The sequence below is a fragment of the Penicillium malachiteum genome (assembly GCF_028827825.1).
Source record: "Penicillium malachiteum strain IBT 17515 chromosome Unknown utg000005l:1.0-9002435.0:326005.0-9005861.0, whole genome shotgun sequence".
In the NCBI taxonomy this organism is placed as follows: Eukaryota; Fungi; Ascomycota; class Eurotiomycetes; order Eurotiales; family Aspergillaceae; genus Penicillium; species Penicillium malachiteum.
Genome location: NW_026643099.1, coordinates 5,343,792 through 5,354,860, shown reverse-complemented (window position 1 = coordinate 5,354,860; position 11,069 = coordinate 5,343,792). Strand labels below are relative to the sequence as shown.

The 11,069-nt window shown below is 46.3% G+C and overlaps 3 protein-coding genes across 3 annotated transcripts; 2 read left to right on the top strand and 1 right to left on the bottom strand.

Moving 5' to 3' along the window:
• Positions 1–3,817: 3,817 nt before the first annotated feature.
• N7483_012014 (serine/threonine/tyrosine protein kinase MPS1) lies at positions 3,818–6,268 on the top strand (the record flags this gene model as incomplete). The annotated part of the gene is made up of 1 exon (XM_057095441.1): positions 3,818–6,268. The coding sequence occupies one exon, from the start codon at positions 3,818–3,820 to the stop codon at positions 6,266–6,268; it is 2,451 nt and encodes an 816-aa protein (XP_056941412.1).
• A 769-nt stretch (positions 6,269–7,037) lies between these two features.
• N7483_012013 (rRNA-processing protein NSA2) lies at positions 7,038–8,146 on the bottom strand (the record flags this gene model as incomplete). The annotated part of the gene is made up of 6 exons (XM_057095440.1): positions 7,038–7,053; positions 7,108–7,134; positions 7,203–7,388; positions 7,464–8,006; positions 8,069–8,079; positions 8,144–8,146. The coding sequence occupies 6 exons, from the start codon at positions 8,144–8,146 to the stop codon at positions 7,038–7,040; spliced, it is 786 nt and encodes a 261-aa protein (XP_056941411.1).
• A 438-nt stretch (positions 8,147–8,584) lies between these two features.
• N7483_012012 (mitochondrial 54S ribosomal protein bL21m) lies at positions 8,585–9,325 on the top strand (the record flags this gene model as incomplete). The annotated part of the gene is made up of 1 exon (XM_057095439.1): positions 8,585–9,325. One exon carries the CDS (start codon positions 8,585–8,587, stop codon positions 9,323–9,325), a length of 741 nt encoding a protein of 246 aa, XP_056941410.1.
• Positions 9,326–11,069: the final 1,744 nt, after the last annotated feature.

The following is an 11,069-nucleotide window of genomic DNA, read 5'->3' as shown; positions in this document are numbered from 1 at the left end:
TTCTACTAGTAGGAAAGTTGACGTACTTTTGTAGGGCTATGTTGGACTCATTGCGTGTATGTATTCGCGGTTTTTTCCAGATCATGAAGATCATTATTTTCCTTTTTTCTTTTCTTTTCTTTGAACTGCCATATGTCATGCGAGTATAATATGGCAGATCTCGGAGGGATATACAAATTTGGGAATGACTTTCATACTCCATACGAAGTACTTTGTACATATGATGTAGATTGTACCCCAAGGACTCCACGTCCAAGTTTCTGAATGTCTTGATCAGGGAAAAATCCCCTCAAGTGCTCATGAATTGACCAGGGTTCTTCCAAGGATGTGGCCTGCACTAATGTACGCCACCGGTCCAGCTGGCAACGATAGTGAATCTCTCATGCGGCCCTTGCAGTAAGGCCCACTTGTAAAACCCACTGGGTAAACAGCGTCGTCGTCGTCTTGCAGAAAGAAAACACCCACAAATTAAAAAAATCCAAAAAATATGAACATTTCCTAAAATTGGAGACAACTAGCGGCGGGATGCCAAGGGAAGGATTCCGTCCCACTCGGCGTTGGAACCTCCAGGACTAACGCAATACGGAGTAGTGCTACTCGGAGTTCAGAATTTCCCCTGTTTTGTTTGACATTCTTAAGGCTCTGGACTGTTTATGCCCCACAAACTAATGCTCCAAGATGACACTAGCGTGTAAGTGCTACGCCATCATTCTGGGTTTATGGGACTAAAGAGAACTGGTTCGTTTGACCCTGAGGATCTTTTGATGCGATCGCAGTTTCACTTAATGTTAATTCTGTGGTTACCGGTAAAAGTCAAGCTATGGTAACTTGAACTATTTTGAGAGACATTTTCCCATCAATATCTGGTACTAGAGTATGAAATATAGCGCTTCGAAACTTGCATGTCTCACACCCGAGGTTAAAGTTTGTGTGCTACCGAAAACATCATCGTGATACCTAACATTTTGCCCTAGGATCTTTTTTTCCCCCTCCTCTAGGTCAAATTCCGATGAGTTCGATTCTTAACAAAACTTGGTGGGACAATTGTACTCTTCTCCGAGGATAATCGGGGTCTGTCCGGTACCTATGCTACGGTCGGTAGCCGATCAGGCAGCCATGTTCATATTGCCTTTTACTGGGGCATAGATTTTTTCCCCTATATTTACTTTTCTCTGTGTTGCCATAGATAAGATGAGAAGGTAAGTTTTTGTCTATTGAATCGCTTAGAAGAAAAAATAATACTTCGATTACTGCACAAGTCTATAGTTCTTTCACTCTATCCGCCAAGACTGAACCATTGGGGAAAAAGGGTCTTTGCCCAGCTTCAGGAGGCTCCAGGGCTGAGACACCGGTTGTTCCAGATGACCCATTAAGCTCTACTAACAAACTATGTTTTATACTCATTGCTCAGATCATATCTCAGCTATCAGATCATGGCTTATTTACGAGAAACTATCGATCGACCGGACCAATTCGTATCCGGAACGGTGAACCGAAACCTAGGGAAAGTCATCCATAAACAACTAACTTCTAAGGTTCTCGAATCAATTCACGGAGTACCGGCATGTCCTCGCCTATTGTTGCCGATTAACATGTGGATCGCATTGCAGCATGGCATCGCACATGGCGGAGAGTTTTCACTCGGTAATTCCAGTCCTGCACCATGCACATGTCCCAAAAATATGATCTACCATATCTCGCTTCTGCAGGTGATCAGGGAACAATTTCACATAGCCTAGGTCCTCAATACACCGTACCAGGGGCGATATGCAGGAACCCGATCGATGCCCAATTGACTCAATTAACTCAACGCCACCAGGGTGATTAGTCCTAAGTGCTTACCTGGTTTAATTTCGCCAGTGGGGATCTCACGATGCAGGTGTGGCCAGGCCTCGATCGGATTCTGCATCTTCCCATGCACACCGGTTAACGCCTCCAAGGGGGTGAATACGAAAGACGAAAGACCGGTGTTGGTCTATTTTCCAACAATTCATTTGCTTCCTGACATGTTAATTTGACGAAGACTTAGATTATTGTTTTGCGACCGTTGATATGTGCCAATAATGCAGCTATATCAGGACTGGATCGATCTATATTTGAGTTTCGACCTCATATGAATGCCAATGTCAACAATTTCAACCACGGAACCTCGGAAGTCAATACAGACTACAAACTACATTTCCCCAAGTGGGCAATAAAGGGGAACTAAATTGGATAATAATTTGAACAATGGCGCTGTTCATAAGCTTAAAAGCCTCTGTGTATCCATCTAAGCGTCCTAATGAATACCCCGTACCTAGGTACTCCTTGAAATAATATTCAAATATTTCGCTTGCAGGAAGAAAAAATTTGACCTTGCTCCCGAGGTCAGAACAGTACAGACACAGATTTACTAGTATCATCAAGTTTTCAAGATTGAGAACACGCGTCATCATCATGATGTTTATCACTGAAAGCTCAAATCCTGATTAAACTTGAACTCATGGACGCGCGGCTTCCAGCTTGAATAATCCGAGATACCTTGGGGACTACCCACTGGCAGGTGTAGACATCTGACACTTGGACGTTGGGGAAATTCAAAACATTGTGAGCCTAGGCCCCGGTACTCATCTGAAAATCCAGATGCCCGGTTTTGACCCAGGTGCCGTATGTAGGTGATACTAGGTAGCAACATTTGAATATACGGGTAGTAGGATGCTGCATCATATGTAGGTAGTATACATATTCTCATTTTACACCTACGAACGTTTGAACATTGAAGAATACACATCATGGTGGATGTGCACATGTGCAGCATGACCTGAATTATGTATTCTAGATCTGAGTCACTAGTATACACATCCCGATCATGATCCACCATGTGTACATGAACTCGGGTGAAGTCCAGATCATGCCGCGGCACATGGAACATCTGGGAAGTGTATGGATGTAGTATCCTTCAACCAACATTTGAAGGTTTGAAGTATCGATTTGCTACTTCAAATGTTGATAGTAAGTACTACTGGCACATGGATCAATGTCAGTATCTCAGGGATACTCTACACCTGCCAGTGGGCACACATGTGCATGTGGCAGTGAAATATATTCAAATGTTAACTTTGGTTGAACATTTGAATATGATAGTAGTACTACATAAGCCCTGGGCTTGGAGGATGCTGAGATGTACTAGTATCAATATCATATGGAGTAGTATCATGATCTTGAGAGTCATAATCTTGAAGCTAGCATAGCTTCTAAGGTTGGTGTCACGATTGACTGGCCAGGTCAGTGTACATGTGGCCATATAGTCCAGGGCAAACACTTGTGTATTTTTGTGATTTTTCAGAATAACCCTTATACTAAAACTACAGTTGGAGCTTTAGGAACGGGCAGGATAGTTCATTATGGGACCATGTTGTTGTTGGGAATAAGTGCTTCAAGTAGAATATGAGTAGTGATACATCCCGGACTGCGTTATATACTTCGGATGAATGAGTGATTTTTGGAGACCATATGGACTAAATAAAAGATCATGATAGATGGTTTTCAAACACCCAAGAAAACACAATGATTCTTCAAGCTGTAAATTAATGGAACCATAGAAGATCTACATAGAGGTTAAAGTCCATAAGATGACCGTCCCATCTAGCATTCTTTGTTGTGGCTATCACCATAGTAACGCGTTGACACGTGACCACATAGCGCGTTCACGATGGAACATCAACCTGGAATTGAACCTGATCTTTCCCGATAACAACAAACATACGACAACCAACGATAACTTCGGGTCGCCGAGGGCTGCATTGATCCACGACTTCAATGTAGTGCGCTAGTCGCCATGGCCTCCCCGAACTCCCTTTCGTCCGCATACAACAGCGGTCTGTATCAACAACCTTCCCGACCCATGTCCCGATCTACGGTTTCTCGTTCCACATCCAGAAGGGTCTCCCCAGCCCTCCCACACGCCGGGTCCAAAACATCCTTATCACGCCATTATTCTGCGGGGGACAGCTCTGATGATGAGGTCCCCGAACCGAAATTCAGCGCTTCTGTGAAGGCATTATTAGATGGAGATGGATTGGGATCTTCACCGCACCTGCAAAAGGGACATGCAGCATATGAACGACGAGCTGCCGCATTAGGCTCGAGACATCCAAGCCTGTCGCCACGGAACTCACCACCTCTTGATAACTCGACTGGTAGCCCGGCCCCACGAGTAGTTCGAATTGGTGGTTCTAGATTCTCCCGCGAGGGTTCTCCACTCTCCAATAGTCAGAGCATGCAGTCAGAGGCTCAAGATCGACCTGGCGATTTCATCACACCTGCGCCTCGACCACGAAGTGTTCGGATCAATGCATCCCGTAGTCATACGCGATCTCCATCTTCAATGTCACCATCTCTAAATCGATCTTCAGAGCGAAATTCTGGCGATGAATATGGGAGCGGTGATCGATCTGATAGTGACCGCAAAGCACACTATGAGGATGATCCCATTGCACGAATTGGATCCTCAGTACTCCGAAGTCGTCATGTTGATGAGTTTGGTCCCCAAAGTTCTCTGCGTGTCAAACGGGTTGGGCGATTAACTGGCACATTTCTCAACGGCCCTGCGCGAAGAGGTGTATTGCGCAGACAGAGCGAAGAAAATAATGAGGAGAACTACCTGCTCGACGGTGTGAGGGAGAATGATGACATTGAACCTCACCCCCGTGACACAGCCAAACCATCATCACCCAAGGTGTCTTGGGCTGACCCAAGCCCGCCGCGTGAAGATGACTGGCGCCGCTCCGATCAACCTGCAAGCTCCTCAAGAGGTGAAGGCCTTTTCTCAAGATCATCCTCTCCAAAATCCTATGGATCTCAATCGAAGTCAACTCCAGGATCATCGGACCGGTCCTCTGGCCCAAGAGAACAGCCGGCATTCAAAGTTCCATCCTTGCCCCCACTGCCTTCTGTGCGGGATCAGGAGAATGAGCCGCCTCCGACCTTCAAGCGAACAAAGCCACAGGGCTTGGGTGTGTTGGATAAACCCGACAAGTTGTCAGCTATGTACGACACCGAGAAAAAAGAACCTGCCAAAACACCATCCGGAGACTCACCACGAAAAATTCTTGCTATTAGAAGTAATAACACGCCTCATCGGGCCGCTCCTCCACCTCCGAAGATGTCTGTCCTCGAGACTGCCACCGCAACTGGTGGTGCATCAACGTCACAGTCTCGGAAAAAGCGAACCCAAGTCTCCATCAACGGCAAGCACTTTACTCGTCTCGACTGCATTGGTCGTGGTGGTAGCTCTCGTGTGTATCGTGTGATGGCTGAGAATTACAAGATATTTGCATTGAAACGAGTCAATCTTGAAGATGTCGATCCTCTCACACTTACTGGATATAAGGGAGAAATTGATTTGCTCAAGAAGTTGGAGAATGTTGATCGAGTCGTGCGCCTGTTTGATTGGGAACTTAACTCTGACAAGCATTGTCTCAGCGTTCTCATGGAAATTGGTGAATCTGATCTTGAGAAGATCCTTACATATCGCATCAATGCCGAAGACGCTGTCTTTGACATTAACTTCACTCGTTTTTACTGGAAAGAGATGCTTGAATGTGTTCAAGCTGTGCATAACTTTAGCATTGTCCATTCCGATCTGAAGCCCGCCAATTTTCTGATGGTGCAAGGGCGCTTGAAACTTATTGACTTTGGTATCGCGAATGCGATCCAAGACAACACTGTTAATGTCCATCGTGAACAGCAAGTTGGAACACCGAATTACATGTCTCCCGAGGCATTGGTTGATTCGAATGCCTCCCTCGGTTTACCTGCGAGCGTTGGAAAAATTATGAAGCTTGGCAAACCTAGTGATGTTTGGAGTTTGGGCTGCATTTTGTACAAAATGGTGTATGGCCAACCTCCATTCGCCAAGATCGCCAAATACTACGAGCGCATCATGGCAATCCCCAACCCTCGTGTACAAATTGATTTTCCCGCCCATGGAATTGGCGGTGTTCCTGTACCACCTGGATTGATCCGAACCTTGAAGCGCTGCCTTCAACGAGACCAAACCCTTCGACCTACCATTGAGGAAATGCTTGGCCCTCGCGATCCATTTTTGCACCCCGATGCCCAACTTGAGGGCGCTGTTCCTGTTACCCAAGATATGCTTGGTCGCATTCTTGCAAATGTTATCAATCACTGTAAAGCCCGGGGTATTCCCAAGGAGGAAGAACTCGCTGCATGGCCTGCCGGTTTCTTTGCAAAAATTAAAGCAGCTCTGGAGGAAGAAAATCCTTAACGCGCCTGACCGGCCTTCATTTCCTTTGTCTTCATTTTTCGGCATATCTTTCATGGTTTTATTACGTTTGTGTCCTTTTCAGTACGACTTTATGACTGGTGTTGAATGGGTTTCCTTTGGGGGGGTTTCAAACAGCCTGGGTGGCTTATCTGATGGATATCTACGCCAATTATCTGATTTTTCGCTGTTCTCTTGCATCCCTTTTTTTGTTCCCTACCACCCCCGTTTAGCGATTCAGCGAAGCATGTGGACTTTACTCCTGTACATGATTATCTTTAACTTTATCCTTATTCATGACATTTGATCGTGGAGGAACATTGGCCCTGGTGCCCTGACTCTTTTTTTTTTTGGCTATGACGTTTAATCTCAACATCTCACCATCTTAGTATAGGATAAATCCATCGAATCCATCCAAAACAATCCCACCTGGGCCTTCTTAAACTACCAACGTTTTCTGACCAGGAGGTAGAAAGTGATTAAAAAAGTCTGTTTAAAGTGCAGTCGTCTTCGTAAACAATTGTTTAAATGCGTTTAACTAGTTTGGTCTACCTAAATCCATCGGCAAACCCGAGCATGCAGTATACTTTTCGTTCAAAGACCAGATATAAGAAATGCGCCAAAAACACCGAAGTAATAACATGGTCTACATCAACGTATGAAACCTCAAGAATCAAGAATAGTGCCTAGGACACATTGGTATCGAAGACAGACTTCCGTCTGCCGAGGGTGTCAAAAAAGGAATGTTGTGGTCTTGTAATGGGCGAGACGCTTAGACAAGCAGGACACTGGGAGTAGGGTTAGTAAGAGAACCTGCATCAAACAGATGATTTGAGACTTACGCATTGACACAACCATCGTTCTCGGGACTTCAGAGAGTATGTTAGTATACACCACACACGGCATGATAAGATGATGATGGAACCGCAAAACTTACACATTAGTGATTTGAGCCCATTTACCCCAAACAACCTTACCAGTGGTGGTAACGAGACCCAACTCAGAGACGTTGACCTCGACAATAGTACCCTTGGTCAAAACACCAAGCTGGGTATATAGCGGGTTGGAGGGGTTCTTCTTAACCGAAAGAATAGGAAGTTGAACAGTGACACCCAATTCGGGGCTGTAGAATATAGATGTTAGCATGGTCCGTAACTTGAACTGCGATTATCCACCGGGGAGAATCAAGGAAACATACTGAGTGACATTGGCCTTCTTGTAACGCAGACCCATAGGGCGAATGAATCGCTCGTACTTGACAGGACGACGAGTGAAGTCATTACCAACGAAAGTAGGCTTGGTAATCATACGCTTCCAAGACTTCTTGTGTGTCTTCTTTCCGGTGTTGATAACCTTGAACATCTCCTCCTCACTAATACCCTTAACCTTAGGCAAAGGAACGGCAAACTTCGCAGCCTTCTCCGCACGCTTATCCTTAATAGCACTGGACAAGGCCTTGGCATTGGTAGCTTGGGACCGGTCGAGCAGGTACTGAGGCAGAGGAGTCTTGGAAGGCTCGTCGGGAGCAGCGGATTTGACATTCTTCTCTTCCTGGGCCTTGATGCGCTTCTTCATCTGAATCTTCTCCTTGTGACGCTTCTGCTGGTACAGCTTAGCACGCAGACCAGTCAGGTTCTGCGCATTGAACGACTGCTTGTGGCCCTCACGAGCCTGGCGCTTCCGGACTCGCTCATCGTGGTCCAGACGCTTACCATGCTGCTTCTGCCAGCGCTCGATGTACCTGGGGAGAGAAGGTTAGTTCGGTCTGATTTTATCGGTGTGGTTGGCGGGGGAGGGACGAACTCGTTCTGAGGCTGTAGGTGGGAATTTCAGTTAGTGATGTTTCTCATTTGTGTGGGATTTGATTCTCGGACGTACCATGATGAATACAGACTGAGTACAGACTGTGGGGGTTAAGTGATGGGTTGGCCTGCAAGATCTAATCGCAGCGAAAAAGTTGTTTCGGCGGCAAAGATAGCGGGCCACGTGATTTTCTTATCGGGCCCAGATTATACTCCAGCCCTCCAGTAGCCAACATGAACAAATACTGCAATTTTTATTCAAAAAGATAGAATATAAGAAAGGGAAGCGATTTAGGAAAACCTTCTTTCATGAGAAGCAATTCTATCAGAATGATATTTTATATCCTGAGCATAGAAAATCACAACTACACTCATCTAGTATGGCCACACGTGACACTACGGGCAGCGGAGCGGCCACAGACGCAGTATCTGATTTTCTCGAAACAGAAAGCCGCTTTAGCCTCCCAAACCACCAATTCCTCCCGTAATTCACATCCCCGGGAAGGACCCTGTCACCATGTTTTCTCGATCAGTATTGCGGAGTCTCACCTCCGATTTACGCTTGTCAGCACCAACCTCAATTTCATCGGTCAATGCCATTTCGCAACGAGCTTGCCTGCATCAAACTGCCTGGCTCCGGACAACGCAACAGCAATCCGAACCTCAATCCTCATCTCCCATTCCCGAAGCACCATTGAGTGCTATCTCCCAGACTCCTCTCCAAAACACCCTCTCTCAATCACGAAATGCCATCCCTATCGAGAAGCAACCCGTGGCTCCTACATTCACCTCGCCTATCGAAGTGAGCAAGTCTCTCATGGAGCAGCTCCCTCACCTTGTGGGCCAAACACCACACTACGTCGTCGCCGAACTACACGCCCGACCCTTCCTCCTAACAGAGGGTGATCACATCCGTCTTCCGTTTCTCATGCCCAAGGTGAAGACCGGTGACGTCCTACGATTTAACCGCGCGTCTGCGCTCGGATCTCGCGATTTTACTCTGAAGGGCGCACCTCATATCGACGAGCGACTGTTTGAATGCCGTGTCCGAGTTATTGGTGTGGAGTCCGAACCCTTGCGCATTAAGGAGAAGACGAAGCGGAGACAGAGACACGTGAAGCAGGCGAAGAGCAAGCACCGGTACACAATCATGCGTGTCATGAATGTGCGGGTAAAGAGTCCCGAGGAATTGCTGGAGGAGGGTGCTGTGGTTGTTGAGGATGCGGAAGACTCCCCTCAGATCGAGGCCCGGTCATAATTTGATACTGGGAAGGCTCGGAACGCATATTAAATGGATTTCCCAGGGATTGTTGATCGTTTGCCCTAATGGGATTTGATGCAATTAGCATATTTTGTACAGATAGATGGAATTTTGGCTCACCCTTGTATGCACTGTATTCTATATCAATCTTTTATTTCAAGTTTTCAAGTTGCCAGTGCTTCTCATGCTTCATTCTACAAGGTCCTGCTGCTATTATTGAAGTGGGACTGTATCAATTCCGGGAATTCTATAATCATGCCAGACTCGAAAACGCCATCGCAAAGACCCTGGGCCCATTTGTACGAACACTCCGCATTAACATCCACTTTTAATCACATTCGATGTCTTCAAGCCAGCTCTCGACATGTGTTTTTATTGACCTCCGCAGTTCGTCTTTGTCGGATCCCGCATCATCAGGCTCTTCTTTGTCATCGGAGCCTTCCAGATCCAACCACGAATGTTGATATATGGGCCTCTCGCAGAGTGGATACCCTATAGGTCTTAATCGTCCGAATATACCTCTTGTGAGTCCCTCAGAAAGGGTCTGCGAAGAGAAATCACAACTATAATCCTCCGGCTTGGCAGGTATTTTGCTGGAACATTCGCCATGCGCTTTGAACGCGGCCATCTTCACCGGGCGCTGGTTGCTTTCTCTTCCAACTCGAATTGAACTGCCGTTGGTAAGAATCCATTCCCAGGCCTCTCATTCCAAGCAATGACTATCGCATTGCGCATGGCGCTGAACAGAGAGCTCCGTATCACAAAGTTTTGTAAACCCAAATGGCTTCCAATGCCAAAGAGGGGGACAATGATGGCATTCAGAGGCCGTCATAAAAAGCATCCGACACTCATCTGCCCGGCTTATCACCTCATCACGAATGGTCACAGTTTCTGAAGTCAGAAAACTTTGTCTTACTCCAGACCACGCAGATATTGGAAGATCCAAAGCTGTCATCCCCATTCGGGTGTCTTGCAAGGCTCTCTTTGCAATATTTGTAAGAATCGCACCAAGCCAGAGTATACCAAGTCGAGGCTGCCGATTAGCTAAAAATGTAGCCAATGCACCATTATTGGAACCGATTGATTTAATGATGCCGAATGCGGGATTTAAACAGGCGCTGACAAGATTGCACTCGATAGCTGCGTTGAAGAATGTACTAGAAAGAAGAGCGCGCAAACCCCAGGTATTAGAACTTAGTCATATACCTGGGAAGCATTTCACCGTGTTCTTTAAGAAGATTCTGAATCAAACTAGCAGGATTACCATCCTTTTTTCTTCTTTGAAGATGAGGGTTCTGGTTCGGAAACGGAAGACAAATGCTTTGATCCCCCAAAAATGGAATGAATATTACCCCAGCCAGAGCAACTGAGCACTGCCCGTACAGGCCATGGTACGCACAGAATTTAAAGAGGTATTTGAGAGCAGTCTCAGATTGTGGTAGACTTGGGTTTGCGTCCAAACCCTCATAGCTGGCCGGGGTGAATTTCACATCAGTCGTCGACACTGACCATGGCGATAAAAAGACATGGTCATTATATTTTGCCGTTGCCTCCCACTGGCAGCCATTGCCAGAGCCAAGAATGACACGCCACAAGAATATTTCCTCTTCACAAGCATCATCGCCAATATCAATTTCAAAACTCTGTTTATCTCGCGGCAGTAGCGAGTCCTCCACGGGTTGTGTTGTATTCGCTATATAAGCTAGATGGCATTCATGATCGGCGGAGTGTCCAAGTAGCT